The sequence below is a fragment of the Camellia sinensis genome, chromosome 3 (genome assembly GCF_055761805.1).
Source record: "Camellia sinensis isolate YWXY chromosome 3, ASM5576180v1, whole genome shotgun sequence".
Classification (NCBI taxonomy): Eukaryota; Viridiplantae; Streptophyta; class Magnoliopsida; order Ericales; family Theaceae; genus Camellia; species Camellia sinensis.
Window position 1 is genome coordinate 177,955,312 of NC_138963.1, and position 21,344 is coordinate 177,976,655.

The 21,344-nt window shown below is 35.3% G+C and overlaps 1 protein-coding gene across 2 annotated transcripts; it reads right to left on the reverse strand.

Moving 5' to 3' along the window:
- Nucleotides 1-295: 295 nt before the first annotated feature.
- LOC114265823 (low affinity sulfate transporter 3) lies at nt 296-4,523 on the reverse strand. 2 transcript variants are annotated; one of them, XM_028206649.2, is made up of 11 exons: nt 4,040-4,523; nt 3,385-3,433; nt 2,871-3,253; nt 2,724-2,789; nt 2,400-2,630; nt 2,177-2,303; nt 1,797-2,083; nt 1,081-1,274; nt 917-999; nt 733-809; nt 296-645 (listed from the first exon to the last, which is right to left on the reverse strand). In XM_028206649.2, the coding sequence occupies exons 1-11, from the start codon at nt 4,346-4,348 to the stop codon at nt 490-492; spliced, it is 1,962 nt and encodes a 653-aa protein (XP_028062450.2). In that variant the 5' UTR covers nt 4,349-4,523; the 3' UTR covers nt 296-489. The 2 variants fall into 2 exon arrangements, 1 of the variants encoding a protein (XP_028062450.2); XR_003630471.2 differs by lacking the exon at nt 917-999 and having other exon boundaries at nt 4,040-4,493.
- Nucleotides 4,524-21,344: the final 16,821 nt, after the last annotated feature.

Genomic DNA, 21,344 nt, shown 5'->3' on the forward strand with positions numbered 1-21,344 from the left:
CTTCCAACAATTCATTTCATTCAATTCTTTCCCTCAAATTTTCGTCCTTCTTTTCCTGTTCTTCTTGTGTTCTTGCATCAGTTTTTGCATTTAATTTTAGGAAGAAAAAGAGAGAGTTACAACAGAGGTTTGGTTCGCCAGACTTAAATTTGTAATGCTACAAATTTAAGTGTTAGTCATTGCATCCTGGGAAGTAGACGCGGGTAAAACTCGAAGCACCGAAGCGAGGGCGAAATCTACTTTAAGGAGATTGTGTTCAACATAAGTCTCAATATTAATTTCTGTAAGCATTTAATTTGGGAAATAATTTATATAATTATTTTCTAAATTATTTTATTTTATTGTTTATTTAATTTATACATTTAATTTACGCACATACACTTTTGTGGGTTCTAACATTCACTCGTGCATCTAAAATAGAATCTCTTTGCACCACTGCTCTCACTTACTCAAACACCACTTGATGTGCATGAAAGTCCCACAATGCCATCAAACATAACTATAAGAACCAACCATTTTCGACTCAAACCACATGTCAACAGCTTCAGAAACAGTGAGAAAAATTCGCCCTTTTCCAATTTTATCAACAAACTTGGCTACTTTTAGCTTGTCAATCACTTGCCACCTTGGATTGGCAACAGCTAGCTGCAAAAACATAGATACATATTCTTTTAGCAATTAGAAACGCAATCCAATTAAAATTTCTAGAGGTAGGGAGGATCACAGCCTCACTTCTATGCCTCGTGCGACCAATTCCTTGTGCAGTTCTTCTAGTGCCAAGATTCCTGAAGTATCAATATTCATCACATCTACAAAATCAAGAAACTTTGCAAAATCAGCATCTATTTAGCAAGAATTGTTGGCTTGAATACTAGATGTCAAACCAATAAAACAGTTGAAAAAACTTTTAACTTACTGGACATGTCAAGAACTACTATGTGAATCTTTCCACTTGAAATTTCTTCTGTTCTATCTTCTTCTATTACCCATCTCATTATCCTAGAACAATTAACATTACCAACTTCTTTTAACTAATTAAAATTACACAACGATGATTTTTTAGCAAAACAATAATTTTACCTTTCTCTAATGAAATTGGCATTAGCAAAACAAAGTAAACCAGTATTGAAGCGGATTATCAAGATGCCTGGAGTTCTAATGGCCGCAGGATATTGTTTGATGTCACAAAAGATATCTGTTTCTGGAAGTCTTCCTAGTACCTCTGTCCCGGGTCTAATGGAATTTAGTATTATCTTCGCGAATGAGATTGTGACCTGCAATAAATCCAACACATGATTGAGGACCACAAAGGATTATCCCAATTTTCATTTTTGATGTTATTAGTACTATGCAAAAAATAAAAATATAGTAAAAAGATAAGAAAGAAATGAAATTGAGCTTGTATGCAACTAGTCTTACAAGAAATTAAGATCATACAGAAAAAAATAAAAAAAAAATAAAAAAACTATGAGAATAAGTCAAACCAGCACTCACAAGCTTCTACCTGATTCACAAATTAAGGCAAAAATGTCGGTTGCAAGTTGCAAACAACAGGACACATCAAAAAGGTTAACCTTAGTCAGCTGTTTTGGAATCTTAAAAACACAAATTGGTTGATCATACTGTGTCTGTTGCCAAATTATCTAGTTCCATCATGAAATAGTACTCACCGGTAACAAGATCATCGAGTTAAAGCTTTTAATATGTGAATTTTTTTCAACACACTATTTTCATGTGCATATATGATTAATGATACATATCAGTGAACAAAAGTGGACAAAAAAAACATAATTTACCGCTGTTAGAAGACCAATCTCCACGGATGCAAACAAGACACCAAAAAAAGCACCGATGCAAGCAAGGAAGTCTAGTTTGTCGACCTTCCAGATATTGTAAGCTTCATTTATGTTGATGAGTCCAGGAAGAGCCGACAATATGATTGAGGCAAGGATGGCAATGGGAGTGAAGTATAAAAGCCTAGTCAACAATTCCAGTGATATAAGCACTGTAATGGCCATAACTATATTTGACACCACAGTTTGACAACCCGCGCTGAAATTCACAGCAGTTCTTGAGAACGAGCCTGCCAGACATTTTCAAATCAAAGCAAATTTTCAACACATGTTATGATGGTGTGAGCTTGATAGATTAATGTAATCGGGTTCTCACTTCTCACCGGTGGCTAAGTAGCAAGATGTCAAAGAACCTGCAATATTCATGAAGCCCATGGCTACCATTTCCTTGTTCCCATCAATATGGTATCCTTTAATGGAAGCAAAGGATCGACCAACCGCGATAGCTTCCTGAGCAAATGAATAAAATTTTGGGTTACGAGAGTTATAAATTGAATACTTTTTTTTTTTTTCAAAATAATTTATGAGAAAAGAATAGAGACTGACAGTAAGAGCAACAATTGCGCAAATTAGTCCAATTTTGGCAGCTTGTCCAACATGCGGGCTTCTGAGTTGTAGCTGATGAGCTGAAATTGGATTCAAGCCGCCTTTGAAGTGTTTTACTATCTGAACTCCATGCTTATCGGCTTTTGTAAAGTAGACAATCAAAGTCGATAAAATGACTGAAATAAGAGGAGCAATAGCCGGTAGCCAGAAGAGCTTTTTGTTCCTTCTGCCCTGCATTCAAGACCAGCTTACCAAGGCTTCATGAATCAAATGGGAAAGATTACCCAGATCAGAAAAATAAGATACGAGTATTTAAGTACTTACAATAAACCTTGCAATTAGGATGAAGATGAAGAACGAGCAACCAAGGATAAAATTCAAAGGAAACCACTGTCATAGAAAGCACAAATGAGAAATGACAAATAGAACAGTGTCAAAGCTTAAAAACAGTGCAGTTTCACCAAGACTTACAGGTTGGTGAAATGAACCAAAAACTGCCTCCAATACAGAGATTATGTCGGTTTTGGTAGTGAAATGAGCAATCCCAAGAAGCCCCTTGAGTTGTTGAAGGCCAATTACAATGGCTGCACCTCCCATAAATCCAACAATGGCGGCATGTGAGAAAAAATCCACAAGAAAGCCCAACCTGAATAAGCCAAACACAGCTTGGAAGGCTCCGGCAAAGAAAGTGACAGTGAAAACAAGCTTCCTGTAGGCAATGGGATTGGTTATGGGGTCCTCTAGTTTCTGAATCATGGAGGAAAGTAGCATCGACACCACAGCTACCGGTCCTATGGCTATCTCTCTTGAACTCCCCATTAAAGCATAGATCATAGGTGGTACAACGCTCGTGTCTAAATCACAAAACAGCCAAATTATAAATCACATACACATATCAGAGATGAGTTTCACTTCATACTTTGACAAAGTGTGACGATAATGTAAGTAAAAACAGAGGAAACAGAGTAATTTTTTGCAAACTTACATAAACCATACTGAGGATCAAGTTTGGCTAAACTAGCATATCCAATACTCTGCAACAAATTCAATTGACACATTATTAGATACAAAAGGACGATCCAATGTACGAGACTTCGGCTAAAACAGGTTTAAGGGCACGGGCGACTGTTCAGATGAACCCTCAGTGCTTCAATTTTTTTTTTCTTAAAGCTAAACAAACACATTAAATGGTAAGATAAAATAATAAAAATGTATGGTTATATAACATTAGAGGTTATGCTATGATACACACCATTAAAAGGGGTATTTATCTAATGCAAGTTATGACATTTGTGGGGGTATCATTACTGAATCCTTTTAGGGTCAAAATTGAAAAAAAAAAAAAAAAAAAAAAAAGAAAAAAAAAGTTATAACCAAATACAAGATAAGGTATAACCAAAATATTTTGGATCATCACCAATATTAAAATGAGTGCTCACAATGAGTATAATCAAATCATAACTAATACCAGGTCATAATCAAAGACTAAAAACATTACACACCCCAAGAGGAGGTGTGTATAGTAAAATTTTCCATCCATATATGCATGCATATATAACGAATTAACAGAGTTGTTGAATGATAAAAGAAGTTTGAACCCTCTTAATTTCTTTGCTGGAGTAGCCACTGCTGAAGAGTACCTGAGGAATGCTGAGACTAGCAAGTGTTAGACCTGCCATTAAGTCATCCTTGAATTTTGATGCCTTGTAGTTTCCTGCCCAGCTGAGGATTGGAAATAGGCCTTGCAAGACTGAAACAGCAGATCTTGACCGACATAGCTTCGATGGAGGAGAGAGAGTTTCTTTTGTTGAACTGAGGAGCTCATGAAATAGGCTTGGTGGGTTAGGAGAGTTTAGCAACCATTGAGTCCTCGCCATCCTGCTTTTGCTCTTTTCATTGTCAGTGTGCTCATCTTCCACACTGAAGCTCTCAGTAGGCAGAGAACCCATTTGTTGTTTGAAGTGTTTGGGTGAACTCTTAGAGCTACTTTGTTTTGGTGTAGTAACCAACTCTATTAAATACACATGCCTATCCAAAATTTAAAAGTATTCTAGTTGAGTGGTGCTACATGCACTACAGGGGCAAAAATAAAACAATGTCATTGTTGAGCTGCATTTAGAATTCAAAGTGGCATTTAAGAGTCCTTTTCATTCTAATAAATAAATAAAAAAGAGTCCTATTAAGGAAAATGAGAAATTCAAAGATTTTTTAAGGGATCAATGTGTTAGGATTTTAGACGTGTTTGACTTAAGATTAATTAGTAAAGTTTGAGGGATCTTTGGACTATATGAACTAAATTTGAGTGATTGGATTAAGGATTTATGGAAGAATTTGTGACTGAAAATGAAAAAGGAGGGGAAAGTGTATAACATAAAAGATAATTTTTATTTTATTTTATTTTTTAAAATTTTTTTATTTTTATTTTTATTTTTTTATTTTTACAAATTTTTAATCCAAACATAATTTAAGTGTACAAAACAAAAACTAATTTTTTTATTTTTTTATTTTTATAAATATTAATTCAAACATAACTTCAGAGGTAGACGGGGAACAAAAACAGCTATGAGAAGCCCACAGGGGCAAAATTATTGTTGTGTAATGCTAAAAACACTAAAAGTTTTATTAAATTTTTTACTAAATGTCTCGTATGAGCGTGAGACCCACATGGTATGAGTCTCACATCCATGTGAAATATTTGGTAAACCTTTTAGAATCTCTAACATTTTTTATTATTGTTTGTTTTGTTCTTAGGATGAGTTGATGTGGTGCTCCAACTTAATTTTTATTAGTTGAATCAATCAAATCTACCAACTTTATCTCTCTTTTAGGGAAATAATAAGACATTTATCCCTTAATAAATTGTGTAGAATAACCCCAGGGGTTGTAGCATTGTGGTAAGGCCTTGGGGTTTAAGCCCCAAGGTCACAAGTTCAATTCTCCCCTTGGGCCAATCTCCTGAGCGAAGCACTGTTGGTTAGGAGGTTGAACCTCAAGTTGTCTAGTCAGCACTTGGTGTGGGTTCAATGCTCCCCCGCTGTGCGAGTCCTGACTTAAGCGGAGCTTGTCTTAGGAGGTCGGGGCAAATTCCCAGGTTATAGTCTCCAAGTTGTCTAGTCAGCACTTGGTGTGGGTTCAATGCTCAATGCTCCCCCGCTGTGCAAGTCCTGACTTAAGCGGAGCTTGACTTGGGAGGTCGGGGCAAATTCCCAGGTTATAGTCTCCAAGTTGTCTACTCAGCACTTGGTGTGGATTCAATGCTCCCCCGCTGTGCGAGTCCTGACTTAAGCGGAGCTTGTCTTGGGAGGTCGGGACAAGTTTCCAGGTTATAGTCTGCTCGCTCGGAACGGCTAACAGGACATCTTGGTGATCTCTGCAAGGGGTGCTGCCTTAGACCTGCGGGAGGGTAGGGAGGATTTTCCTGTAACAAAAAAAAAAAAAAAAAATTGTGTAGAATAATATTCCAAAATCAATCAACAACTTCTCCTCCCTAGGGTTTCTATGCTTGAACATGATAAACAATGGCATTATTTGCTTGTTTTCACTTTTCAAAAAACACTTTTTAGAAAATTCTACTTTCTTATTTTTCGTATTTTTTTATTTTTACTGAATTTTTTTAACATTTTAAGCAACTTTTTTACTTTTTAGACACACCTAACATAAATACACCTAAAAAGTAAAAAAATTGTAAAAAAATCTTTTAAAAATTCACTAAATACCAAAAATACAAAAAAAATACAAGAATTCAGTACATTTTTTATATTTTTATGTATTTATTAATTTTTAAAAATATTTTTTTATAAATTTTTTACTTTTTAGATACATCTAAGTAAGGTGCATCTAAAAAAGTAAAAAAAATGTTTAAAATTTAAAAAATATTTACTAAAAATAAAAAAACATAAAAATTATAAAAGTCAATTTTCAAAAAATTTAATTCAAAAAACTCAAACCAAACACACGATTAACTTTTTGGGGGATAAAGCAAGAAGATGCTCCCAATGGGATGCAACCAATTATTATGGGAGGAGGATCCCCCCAGTCCGATGCAGTTTTTGGTCCGTCTTTATTACGAGTTGATAATTTAAATTATTTATTTTGATAAATATTTTATGTATTTTATTTACACAAAAAAATTAAATCAATTTGGTAATTATAATTAATTCAATTTATTGTATTTGTTATAAAAAAATTTATGATTTATTTTTTGTATGAAAAATATACTAAATTGAACTAGTTATAGTTATTAGATCGACTTAATTTTTTTTGTGTATGGAATTTACGAAGTACTCGACAAAATAAAAGGTTTAGATTATCGAAATGAGAGTCGTAGTGAGCCCAACAGACCATAACAACACCCTTCAATCTAGATTTTAAATTGAAAGGGATCCTCCTTCATTATTTTATTCTAATTTGATCGACTAAAATGGTAGAGAATGACCAGAGTATTTTTTTTTTTTTAAAGTTAAAAGTAAAATAATTTAGTGTGGTAGATAACAAAATAAGAAAAGCGATTAACCTTAATGTAAGTATATTTTAATTTTGAAATCATAATTTATAAATAGTATACACTTAGTTTTGTTTTATAGTACTCTATGATTGATAAGTTGTAACTTAGTGTATGTGATTGTATAACATATAATAAAATACCACAAATTAATCTAAGGGTAGAGAATATTTATAAAACTTTTTATGATATTTTTTTCTCTCCATAAAATCGAGCATTACTCTATTGAGTTGATAATGAGAAAGTAAAATTTAAAAATATTAATTTCTTAACTTTTAAATAATTAAATTTTTTCAGTTTATTTAAGTTATTTCTGCCTAATAAAGTATAAACATAAGTAATAATAAACAGTCTGGTACAGACTTTTAAATAAAAATAAACTATAATCACATCTTTGAAGTTGTAACAAACGGCCCCAATAAAGGTGTCAAAACGATTGTTTTGGTAAAATATTGAAGGGTTTCGATTTTCTCAAGTGGTCATTTTAATTTGAGAGAGCGTTTGCATTTTGGTAAGTTTATTTTCTGGATTGATTTCAGTAATATGAATCGTTCATTTTTTAGTACTTGTTGAATATGATATTCATATAAAAAATTAAGATGATCGAATATCGATAATTATATATTCGGATCATATTTATATTAAAAAAAAATTGATAACTACTTTTAAAATTATAATTGTCGTTTAATTTGTTAAAAATAAATGTAATTCAAATTTATAATTTCTGATATCTAATTATTTTAATTTGTTACCTGAATATTTTACCAAACAAGATCTACAAACCATTCAAATCACCCAGATCAATCCCAAATTAAACCGTCAACGCCAAACTCTCGTAGAATCCCATCCTGATACTGAAGGTGGAAGGCGTACCAAACTAGCAGACGTTGTCGACTAGTCCTACATTAATTTATTAATCTTTTGCAAGGTCGCAAGAGCAAACTGAACCATGTGAGAATCTAAGATTATTATTATGGAGGTATGAAAATTTATTTAAGAATGTAAATTTTTATAATTTTTAATTATTTCAAATTTTTTAATATAATATTTTATATTTTTAAAATTTTTAAGAGGTACGATCGCCCCACTGATCCCCTAGATTCATCCTTGAGTGTGTATATAGATAGTTGTATACGGTAATGCTACGGTGAGAAAAAATTATTTGAAATTTTTTTAGAAACTGTTAATTAGATTCATTTTGGAAAAAAAAATATTACAAAAATTACAAGATATTTGTGAATTAGATTTATTGTGATATGACCTACACTAAATTTGAATTTATTACACTAAATTTTAAGTCATTTTTTGAAATAATTTTTAGACTGATCGCTATCCTTTTCCATAGTTATATGGACTTTTTTTTTTTTTTTAACAATTGAATTGTCCCTATTATTTAATTTTGTAAATTTATTTTAAGGGGCACTTTTTCATAAATTCTTTTTCATCTACTTATGTTCCATTTAGTTCACATTATTTTCTTATATTCTAATAAGTCTTATGAGTGACATAGTTACCAAAATACCCCTAATAATATTTGCGTTTACAGTGTGAATATTCCGTGATATAAATGTTCACACTGTCAATGTTCACATTACCAAATTGCTAACTATTCAAAAAATATTTGTAAAGATAGAAATGTTCATAAAATACTTTAAATATGAGAATTAGGATTTGGTAGATCAAATGTTCAAATAATAGGACTTATTGAAATAAAAGAATATCTTATGGACTAATTGAGATACAAATACTTGAAAAATTATTTTCTAATAAATTTCCCATATTTTAAATACTAAAACTTTATTACTACTATACACCACATCATTATATATATATATATATATATATATATATATATATATATATATATATATATATATATATATATATATATATATATATTTGTGTTTATATTACATTTTCCCCAAATAACATGGATGTTTGGGGTTAAGAAAAAGAATAAATTTATAAATCTACCCTTATCTACTTTGAAATTATCCCAAATGATGATGTGTGATTGAGATTGAATTTGTGTAGTATAGAATCCATGTGCAGAATCAATCTGAACGACAGGATAATAATTCCAGATAATTTTTGGATAGTTAGGTTTGGATTTATAATATTACAATAGGAAAAAAAATCCAACTTTTGTTAAAAATTTGAAGAGTAATGAAATTATTTGTTATTAGTTAAAAAAATTAATTGTCATATTGTTTGCACCCATTTTCGTAAATTTCCTATCGACAAGTGGATCAATTGAATAATAACATGTGGCAAAGTCGGAGTGAGAGTTCTACATCAATTAAAGGGACAAGTGGCATTAGAGAGGTTGATCACGTGCATTGGATGATTTAGATGATGGAGCTGTTATCAGGCTAGGCCTAGATGATGGAGCAATTATCAGGCTAAGTCATGGGCTTAGTGGACAACTTGCAAGAAGAGTCATGTGCAAGATGGAGTTTTCTCTCTGTCGATAGGAAGCCTATAGTGTTTAAGGACACGTGACATCATAAAAGAAAGGCAATTCGACAGGTGAAAGTGAAGGTTTAATGAAGTTTGAACCTTTGGAAATAAGAGGAGCAGTTGCAGCAATTATGTAGTAACAGTTGCAAACTTGGAGGATTATGGGGATTATAGGTTAGAGAAGTAAGGCAAGTTATAAAAGCTAGAGATTTGCAGAAAGAAAGAGGACATCAACAATAACATAATAACTTAGCTTTTAGATTTAGGAGTAGTTTACGTTGTAACTTAGGAGTAGTTTCTTCCACTGTAATTTGTGCTTGTTGAATGAACATAGGTGATTTCAAGTTGAAATTGCTTTTTATTTGTTTAATCTACCTTGTTACCATCAATTGATATAAAACAGTTTGTCTTCCTCTTATTTACTTTGTTACCATCAGTTGATCCAAAAAAGTCCTCATTTTCTTGAGGCATTGGAACTGAAACCACAATTGCTTAATTTTTTCCTATTTAAGTTGTTTAGTTTGAATTATTGCTTGGTTGCTATCGATCTAAACCCAGCATAATTTTTACTAACAATTTTTGGCATGCCCAGTGGGACATTCTTGCATAATTTGGATAAAAAAATGGTGAAGGCAAAAAAACAAGTTGATAAGCGTGCTGAGAAGAGACTTGTTGAGTTTGAAGAAGAAGAGGTAGACCAAGACTTGGTCTTGGCTAATAATGGTGGTGCCCAACACGTTAGCCAGGAAGTGGCCCATAAAGACTAGATGAGTGGCCAAGCAGTGAGCACGGAATGCCAGGCAAGTGGCCATGCCAGAATTTTGACAGGAGTTTTGGTGGCTCAAATCAAGGATGTTGTCACGATCCAAACCTACCCCTATAGGTTTAGTATCGTAACCGGCTAGTAATCCCTGGATTACCAAAGGCCTTTGAACAAAATAACATATAGTTAGGGATTGCGGAAGCAAATATATAAAACATATGTAGTCTATTGAGCTGTGAAGACATACATATGACAGATAATTTAAAACTTTTATAAACAAATGAGTGGTATCAAAAGATAAAGTATTTACACATCACTCCATGAACATATTATCAAAAATCTTGCCCGTAATTCAAAAGAAACAAAGTCTAGTACATTCACAAAAACAGCCACTAAACTTGACTTAATCTAGGACCTCCTCGGGAGGCACAAAGGTTGGCTGACAAAAACTGAAACGCTAGGTCTTCAACTATGAGTCTGGTCACGTGCCTGATCACCTACATACATAATATAAATAGTGAACGGAAGTCCAGTGAATAATAACAGAGTAAGTGGTTTTAATGAATGATGTCCATACCAGATTCAGAAATCATAATTCAGATTTATAAACAGATTCATATTCTTGTTCAAATCATATACAGAAATCAGAGTTCATGCTTAATCATATGTGGTACATCCATTAGCGCTAACAGAGCAACTACAGAACAGATGCAGAACATATGGTGGTTATGAGTAACCAGTTCCATAAAGGAACCTCTGGATCCGGGTAACAGATAACAGATATGCTGAGCTTAATGATGGAGCCTCCGGTACGGGTAACAGATTACAGATATAATAAGTTCCATAATGGAACCTCCGATATCGGGTAACAGCTAACAGATATCACATGGTGCTAAGGATGCCACGAATACATACCAGAAATTGGACAATTATTCATTGTACTGAACACAACATTTTAGAAAATAGATCTTATTTCATCATACATAAAATAAATGAAGTTGAACATAGGTTATTACTCACAGATGGCTTCGGGTGCAGACAGACAGAGCAGACTAATCAAACGGTTTACGGCACGTGACCTACATCAACACATAACAAATACACATTTGAAACACACGTTGGAATATGTTTAACTCATTACATTCCGTTCTTAGTGTGTTTCTACATTTTACCCTCATTACTATGTCTTAATTTTGGCTTAGGAATGCCTAGGCTGCAATGAGGATGCTAAAATGCATTGGAAAACACTTGGTCAAATTTTTGAAAACAGGATCCCCGTTCGAGCGGACATGCAATATGTGAGGGGACGCTCGAGCACAACTTCCTACACTCTAGCGTTCTGCAAATTTTGAAAAGTACTGGTTATGCAATTTTCACGCTCGACAGACGCTCAATGGTCGCTCGAGCATGAGACTTATGTCCTCGTTCGAGCACAACTCTTGACACTCGAGTGGTCTACAAAAACATAAAACTTCTACGAGCATGTATTTCACGCTCAAGCGAGCTTCTGGAAGCTCGAGCGGAGATGCAAAAACAAAGGTGGCCGCTCGAGTGTAGAATCTTACGCTTAAGTGAAAGTGCAGAATCTAAAATTTCTAGATTGCACCCCCAAGCTTCAAACTCGAATTCCACACCTTAAAACTCATTTTCTTGGACCAAAATTCTGGAAAATATCTAAGAACTTGTAAAACATCATGGTTTCAAGTTCATTTCATGAAATCAAGGCCCAAAAGTAAGTCAATTGTTCAAAAATTCAACTTGAAATGCAAGAACATGCTATACATATAACATGCATGTATTCATTTGAACTCATAGCTTCCAAAACATGATCAACTAAGGTAATTTGATGGAAAACATAATGAAATTACAAGACTGTGGTAGACTTAGTACATGCATGTGAAAATCCTTAACCATTAAACTCAAAATAGAATGAATTAACCATGCATGCATGGTATGAGTTACAATTCTCAAATTTTAGCTTGATTCTCATGCTTAATATTCTAATTTTCTTAAATTCTTACACCAAGTAATTCAAATTCATAATTAAAGAGTTGAATTTCCTACCTTTAGCCTTGAGTTAGCAAGTGTTGGAGCTAAACTTTCTCAATTCTCTTCAATCTCCCTTATTTCCTTCTTAATTCTCTTCCTCCTTTAATGTTGGCCCCTCTCTCTCTCTCTCTCTCTCTCTCTCCCTCCCTCCTTCCACACGTTTGAGCTCAAAATGAATGAGGAAAAAGGGAGTCTTGGGCTTGGCAGTGGCCTTATATAGGCTAATTAGTGAAGCTTCATGATCATTTGGAATTATTTTATTCTAATTTAATCGTTTCGAATCGAATTTTAATTAAACCTACGACAAAATTCTATAAATCCCAAATAACATATAAATCAAGTCAATTTCTAAATTGGATGTCGATAAGGCCTTCATTTCGCAAACCGAAACAGAAACATAAATAAATATTTCTATGTTAAACAGATATAAACACAAATAAGGTAACATATGAGCAAAATTTCACTTTAATTACTCATTAGGCATAATTAAACATGGATTAACGTTAATCATGGGTCGGGATTGTTACAGTCTTCCCCTCTTAAAGAGTTTGGTCCTCCAAACTCGAATTACCTTCATTTTGGAAGGAAACTGTGTCCAAAGAAAACAGTTCAGGGTATCTTTTCATCATATCTTCCTCTATCTCCCAAGTTGCATAGGTTCCTCCATGATTTTTTCAATCGACCTTTACCAATGGAATTTCTTTGTTTCTCAATCTCTTGATTCGACGGTTCCCGATCTGTATTGGCATCTCTTTGTACGTATAATCATCCTTCAGAAGCACATGAGTTGGTTAGCACATGGAGCGGGTCTCTTAAATAATCTCGAAGCATCAAGATATGAAAAATGTTATGCATGTTCTCCATTATCGGAGGTAAGGCTACTCGGTATGTTACCGAATTGATCTTCTCGAGAATTTCATATGGCCCGACATATTTTGGTGTCAACTTGCCCTTTACCCCAAATCGCATCTGACCTTTCATTGGAGTTACCTTTATGAACACATAATCCCCGACTTCGTATTCTCTATCTCGCCTTCGGACATCTGCATAGCTCTTTTGGCGGCTTTGTGCAGTTTTCAACCTCTGTTGAATTAATTTCACATTTTTAGTTGTTTCTTGTACAAGTTCTGGTCCCAACAATAGTCTGTCACCTACCTCAGCCCAACAATAGGAGAACGACATTTCCTTCCATACAGAGCTTAATATGGAGATATCCCAATACTTGAATGATAGTTGTTGTTATACACAAATTCGGTCAGAGGAAGGTAAGTCTCACAATTGCCTTGAAAGCCTAACACTCACATTCGTAACATGTCTTCCAATGTTTGAATGGTCCGTTTGGATTGGCCATTTATCTGTGGGTGATAAGCACTGCTTAGTCTTAGTTCAGTCTCCAAAGCTTATTGCAAACTCTTCTAGAATCTTGAAATAAACTTGGGATCTCTGTCAGATACTATGGACACTAGAACTCTATGTAATTTCATAATCTCATTGACATACAAATTAGCCAACTTATCCACGTTATACAAAGATTTGACAGATAAAAAGTGAGCATATTTATTTAAACGATCGACAATGACCCAAATAAAATCCATACCTTAAGAAGAATGAGGCAATCCGATAATGAAATCCATAGTAATACGCTCCCACTTCCATTCTGGTATTGGAAGCGGCTGAAGTAATCCAACGGGTTGTTGATGTTTAGCTTTAACTTGCTGGTAGTGCAAACATTTAGCCACAAAGTCAGCAATGCTTTTCTTCATTCCAGGCCACCAGAAGTTCTGTCTCAAATCATGATACATCTTTGTGTTCCCCAGATGCATAGCAAACTTGGAGTTGTGAGCTTCAGTCATAACACGCTTTCTTAAATCAGTAGAATCTGGTACACAAAGTCTATTCTAAAATTTTAAAACATTATTCTCAAACACGAATCCTGGCCTCGACTTTGAGTCAAATTCTTCCACAATCTTTTTCAAGAACTTATTTTCAAGTTGTTTCTCTATAATTTCTTCAATGATTGCAGGTTGAACAGAAATAGCAGCTAAGATTCTGCCTTGTTTGCGCAGTGTAACTTCAATTTCATTTCTTTCTAAGTCACACATTAAGTCTCTTTGACCGGTGAGTAAGCATGACAATTTACCCATGGATTTGCGGCTCAAAGCATCAGCAACTGTGTCTTCTTTTCCCGGATGGGATAAAATATGCAAGTCATAATCCTTAATCAATTCTAACCATCTTTGTTGTCTTATGTTCAATTCCTTTTGGGCGAAGAAATATTTCAAACTTTTATGATCCGTATATACTTCACAAGTCACACCATACAGATAATGTTGGCAAATCTTCAAAGCAAAGACAACAACTGCCAATTCAAGGTCATGAATTGGGTAGTTCTTTTCATGTGAACGAAGTTACCGAGAGGCATAAGCAACTACCTTCCCATTCTGCAATAGTACACAACCCAACCCAACCCTTTATACGAGGCGTCACTAAAAATCTAGAATCCATCAGTAGCATTAGGTAGAGTTAAGATTGGTCCAGTCACTAATTTGGTTTTCAACTCTTGAAAAGCTGTTGCACGCTGATCATTCCAATCGAATGTCACATTTTTCTATGTCAACTACGTCAATGGCATAGCAAGTTTCGAGAAATCTTTCACAAACCTTCTGTAGTAACCTGCAAATCCCAAAAAACTCCTCACTTCTGACACATTAGTTGGTCTTGGCCAGTTCACAATGGCTTCAATTTTTTGAGGGTCAACCGAAATACCATCTCTGTTGATTACATACCCTAGAAACGCTACACTGTCAAGCCAAAATTCACATTTGGAGAATTTTGCATATAGTTTCTTTTCTCTTAGAATCTGTAACACGGTTCTCAAGTGATTCTCATGATCTTCCCTGCTTTTGGAGTAAATCAAAATATCATCAATAAATACAACAACAAATTCATCCAGATATGATTTAAACACCATGTTCATAAGGTCCATAAAGGTAGTAGGTGCATTAGTCACCCCAAACGACATTACCAAAAATTCATAATGTCCATATCTAGTTCTGAATGCAGTTTTCTCTATGTCTTCTGCCTTGCTTGAGTTCTTGGAATTCAGATACTTTTCGGTCCTGAAAACATTGAGGAAAATACTTTTCATAAAAGATCTCATTGAATCGAGCCCATGTCATATTTCCATTGGTATTCCGGATCAGTAACTACCATCTCCGAGCTTTGTCTTTGAGAGTATATGTGGCCAATAAAACTTTTTGAGTGTCGGTACAGGGAAATACTTCAAACAATTTTTCCATCTCCAACAACCGTGTCTCCGCTTTCAATGGTTCAATTCCACCCAAGAATGTTGGCGGTTTCATCTTCATGAATTTCTGTCTCAGGTTAATAATGTCATTATTATCATATTCAACGTGTACTAGCAGCGGCGGAAGGGGCAAAGGTTGTTGTCTCTGCTGTTACATCATAGCTTCGGTCAATGCTACAAGCATCTGTTCCATTCGGCTCATACAAGCCTTTGAGGATTCACTGGTATCATTGTCCCTTGCATTCTCCATGTTGCTATAGAGACACCAAGTAAAAATAAACATAGAAATAATCTCGTTTATTTTCTTCAATTTATTTGTCCAGATTCAAATTCAGTTTTCACATTTATAAAGATTACCATACACCCTAACATGCAGATGGAATACCCCTACTTGTTACTAGGACATTCTGAGCTCATATAGACTTGTGTGTACGGTAGAACACGTGCTCTGATACCACTCTAGCACAACCTAAACCCGCCCCTATAGGTTTAGCATCGTAACCGGCTAGTAATCCCTGGATTACCAAAGGCCCCTGAACAGCATAACATATAATTAGGGGCTACGGAAGCAAATATACAAAATATATGTAGTCCATTGAGCTGTGAAGACATACATGAGACAGATAATTTAAAACTTTTATAAACTAGCGAGTGGCGTCAAAAGATACAGGATTTACACATCACTCCATGAACATATTATAAAAAATCTTGCCCATAATTCAAAAGAAACAAAGTCAAGTACATTTCACAAAAACAGCCAATAAACTTGACTTAATCCGAAACCTTCGCGGGAGGTACAAAGGTTGGCTGACAAAAATTGAGACGCCAGGTCCTCAACTTTGAGCCTGGTCGTGTGCCTAATCACCTACATACATAATATAAATAATGAGCGGAAGCCTAGTGAATAATAACAGAGTAAGTGGTTTTAATGAATGATATCCATACCAGATTCAAAAATCATAATTCAGATTCATAAACATATTCATATTATTGTTCAAATCATATACAGAAATCAGAGCTCATGCTTAATCATATGTGGTACATCCATTAGCGCTAACAGAGCAGATACAGAACAGAAGCAGAACATATGGTGGTTATGAGTAATCAGTTCCATAAAGGGACCTCCAGATCTGGGTAACAGATAATAAATATGCTGAGCTCAATGATGGAGCCTCCGGTACGGGTAACAGATTACAGATATAATAAGTTCCATAATGGAACCTCCGATACCGGGTAACAGCTAACAGATATCACATGGCGCTGATGATGCCACGAATATATGTCAGAAATTGGACAATTATTCATTGTACTGAACATTACATTTTAGAAAACAGATCTTATTTCATCATACAGAAAATAAATAAAACTAAACATAGTTTTACTAAGTTATTACTCACAGATGGCTTCGGGTGCAGACAGACAGAGCAGACTAATCAAATGGTTTACGGCACGTGACCTATATCAACACATAACAAATACACATTTCAAACATATGTTGGAATATATTTAACTCATTACATTCCGTTCTCAGTGTGTTTCTACATTTTACCCTTATTACTATGTCTTAATTTTGGCTTAGGAATGTCTAGGATGCAATGAGGATGCTAAAATACATTGGAAAACACTTGGTCTAATTTCTGGAAACGGGGTCCTCGCTCGAGCGAGCATGCAATATGTGAGGGGACGCTTGAGCGCAACTTTCCACACTCTAGCGTTCTGCAAATTTTGAAAAGTACTGGTTATGGGATTTTCATGCTCGATGGACGCTCGATGGTCGCTCGAGCGTGAGACTCATGTTCCCGCTCGAGCGTAACTCTTGACGCTCGAGCGGTATGCAAAAACATGAAACTTTTGGGAGCATGTATTTCACACTCGAGCGAGCTTTTGGTAGCTTGAGCAGAGATGCAAAAACAAAGGTGGCCGCTCGAGCGCAAAATCTTATGCTCGAGCGAAAGTGCAGAATCTGGAATTTCCAGATTGCACCCCCAAACTCCAAACTCGAATTCCACATCTCAAAACTCATTTTCTTGGACCAAAATTTTGGAAAACATCTAAGAACTTGTAAAACATCATGGTTTGAAGTTCATTTCATGAAATCAAGGCCTAAAAGTAAGTCAATTGTTCAAAAATTCAACTTGAAATATAAGAACATGCTATACATAGGACATGCATGTATTCATTTGAACTCATAGCTTCCAAAACATGATCAACTAAGGTAATTTGATGGAAAACATGATGAAATTACAAGACTATGGTAGACTTAGTACATGTATGTGAAAATCCTTAACCATTAAACTCAAAATAAAATGAATTATGCATGCATGCACGGTATGAGTTACAATTCTCAAATTTTAGCTTGATTCTATGCTTAATCCTCTAATTTTCTTAAATTCTTACACCAAGTAATTCAAATTCATAATTAAAGAGTTGAATTTCCTACCTTTAGCCTTGAGTTAGCAAGTGTTGGAACTAAACTTTCTCAATTCTCTTCAATCTCCCTTATTTCCTTCTTAATTCTCTTCCTCCTTTAATGTTGTCCCCCCTCTCTCTCTCCTTCCACACGTTTGAGCTCAAAATGAATGAGGAAAAAAGGAGTCTTGGGCTTGGTAGTGGCCTTATATAGGCTAATTAGTGAAGCTTCGTGAATTCTTGCTTAGACTAATCATTTGGAATTATTTTATTCTAATTTAATCGTTCCAAATCGAATTTCAATTAAACCTACCACAAAATTCTATAAATCCCAAATAACACATAAATCAAGTCAATTTCTAAATCGGATGCCGATAAGGCCTTCATTTCGCAAACCGAAACAGAAACATAAACAGATCTTTCTACGTTAAACAGATATAAACAAAAATAAGGTAACATATGATGCAAAATTTCACTTTAATTACTCATTAGGCATAATTAAACATGGATTAACGTTAATCATGGGTCGGGGTTGTTACAGATACATTGGCAAATCAGTCACTAGAAGAGAACTAGATCCTATTAAGAGAAGTGATGAGTACGTTGAAAGCTCCGTTGATGGAGTATGCAAGTTAGAGTGAAGTAAAAGCACAAAAGATGCCTCCAAAGGCAGGGGTTTTACACATGCTACCATCAATTAGTATGCCACATCAGTCTGTTGGTAAGCCAGTGCCCTTTTACAGGGACCCAACTGCTAAAGAAAGAATGCATGAGGTATTTCAAACCCCAAAGGCTAAAAGTCAAGGAAATTGGCCTGGGGGCATGTCACGACCCAAACCCGCCCCTATGGGTTTAGCACCGTAACCGGCCAGTAATCCAAGATTACTGAAGGCCTGCTTAACAGTAATACAGAGTACAGGGGCTGGCGGAAGCCAATACAGTAAATAAACAGTGTCTAATGAACCGTGATAGTCTGTATGCAAAAAGACTTTTCATTCAAATATATACAGTCGAACAGAAACAGTATGTACATATATGCATTCATTCAGTTCAGGGACCTAATCCCTATTAAACAGTACAGTAACAATCTATACAGTCGCACCAATACAGATACAGAGACAGACGAGGAAATTAAAAACACCGCTAAGCCGTAGCTTGACAAGCTCGGAACCTCGCATTGAGGCACGTAGGTTGGCTTGACAAAACTGGAGTTTACCCCGATGCTTCTAGCTGCGGCCTGGTGCCTGGACACCTACATATATATATGAGCAGTGAGCTAAAGCCCAGTGCATAACACAATGCGTAAAGAGGTTAAGAATGAATGTCCTTACAGTAATGAAAACAATTCATTAAATCAGTATTTCAGTCGTTCAGTCGATACAGTCATATGTGGTATATCTATTAGCATAACAGTACAGTAAACAGTAGGTCTTAAAAGGCCGAACAGTAAATGATGGCCATCAATCAGTAACAGTAGTGGTTCCAACAAGGGAACCGACAGAGATCTCTGTAACAGTAACAATAAACAGTAGTTGCTAAGGATGCCACAGTACAGTTCAGAATATAGGACATACATTCATTCAATTAACAGTATCAGTTTAGAAAGCAGTACAGTTCAATTGTTCAGAAGATAATAATTTTGAACATATCGTTACACAGTTGTTACTCACAGAGTTCTGGGCTACAGTAAAGCTAGAGCGCGTCCCCAGTCGCTAACCCTACACAGTTACAGATTGAACACACACTAAGCTACACAGTCGGGAAAATAATAACTTAATCCCTAATTTGCCTCGGTGTATTCTACATCTATGTCCTCATTAAGATGCCTTAAACTAGGCCTAATAATGCCTAGGATGAGATGGGGATGCAAAGATGCACTTTAAAAGCATTTTCAGAATTTTCAGAAAACAGGGGTCACGCTCGAGCGTAGGTTACTCTGCTCGAGCGGACATGTAGACAAAGGTTTCCGCTCGAGCGTAGACTTGCCCGCTCGAGCGTTCTGCAAAACAGTCAAAAGTGCTGGATAGGCGAAAATCACGCTCGATTGGGCGCTCGACACCAGCTCGAGCATGACACACAATGTCCCGCTCGAGCGTCAATTATTCCGCTCGAGCGGACTTCAAAGTAGAACAAGAATGCTGGGAGCACGATTTCCATGCTCGAGCGCCAGTCACCCCACTCGAGCGTGAGTCCAAATTCTGGAAATTCCAGATTTGAACCTCAAGCTCAAAACCAAGTTTTAAACCATAAATTTCGATCCTCTTGGGCCAATTTTTCAGAAAACTCATCAAAACTCATACTTTAACATGATTCAAAGCTCAATTTGTAAAATCAAAGCCCAAGGGTGTTTCAAATAAATCCAATTCAAACCAATTTCCATGAATATGAAGAACGTGCAAACATGCATGAATTAAAACCATTTCAAAGCTTCAATTTCATGCTCTAGTGAGCCAATTCTTTTTAAAACAAGATGAAATCATGGACTATCACACTACTATGGACATGCATGTGAGGAATTATGGCCTGCAACCTCAAGACTTCAATATAGATACATGCATGCAACAATTCGGCTATAATTCAACACTACAAGACCAACTCTAGACCTTATTTCTTCAATCTAGCATGGAACATGCAAGAACTAGCTTAAACACAGTTAAGAGGATAAATTCCCTACCTAGGTTCCTCCAATACAAGTCTAGAAGCTTAATTGATCATAAGCTCCTCCAATCTTCTCAATTTCAAGCAAAACAAGATGAATCACTCTTCTAGCTCACTCTTTCTCTCTCTAGTCGGCTGAGGCAAGGAATAAGGCTGATCAAATGTTTTGGCCAAGGGTGTAATAAGGCTAAAAAATGATTCAAATAGTGGGCCACTCATGTGGCAAAATGGTAATTAAGGCAAACTATGCAATTTAGCTTAATTTAATCTAGTTTAATCATACTAAATCAAATTTCAGATAAATATGCCATAAAATTACATAAATTCCAATGATCATAAAATATCAATCGATTTCTGGTTCGGCCGTCAATAGGGCCTTCAATTAGCAGTTTAACCCTATAAACACGAACAGATAATCAAATAACCAAACAGATAGAATTACAATTAAACAGGTATACTCAGTCAATTCAGTTTCAATTTCAGTCAGTCAGTTCAGTAGTTTATTCAGTTCACTTATCATTCATAATCAGTTTCAGTTTAACGGTAATCAGTGGTTATTCGGTAAACAGTGACGAGGGTTGTTACAATCTCCCCTCCTTAAAAAGAGTTTAGTCCTCTAAACTCGAATTACCTTCATTCTGGAAGAAAACAGGGTTCAGTGGAAACAGTTCAGGATATCTTTTAGCCATGTCATCTTCCCTCTCCCAAGTAGCATACACGCCACCGTGGTCTTGCCAGTCAACTTTCACTAACGGAATCTCTTTGTTTCTCAACTTCTTGATCCGTCTGTTTACAATC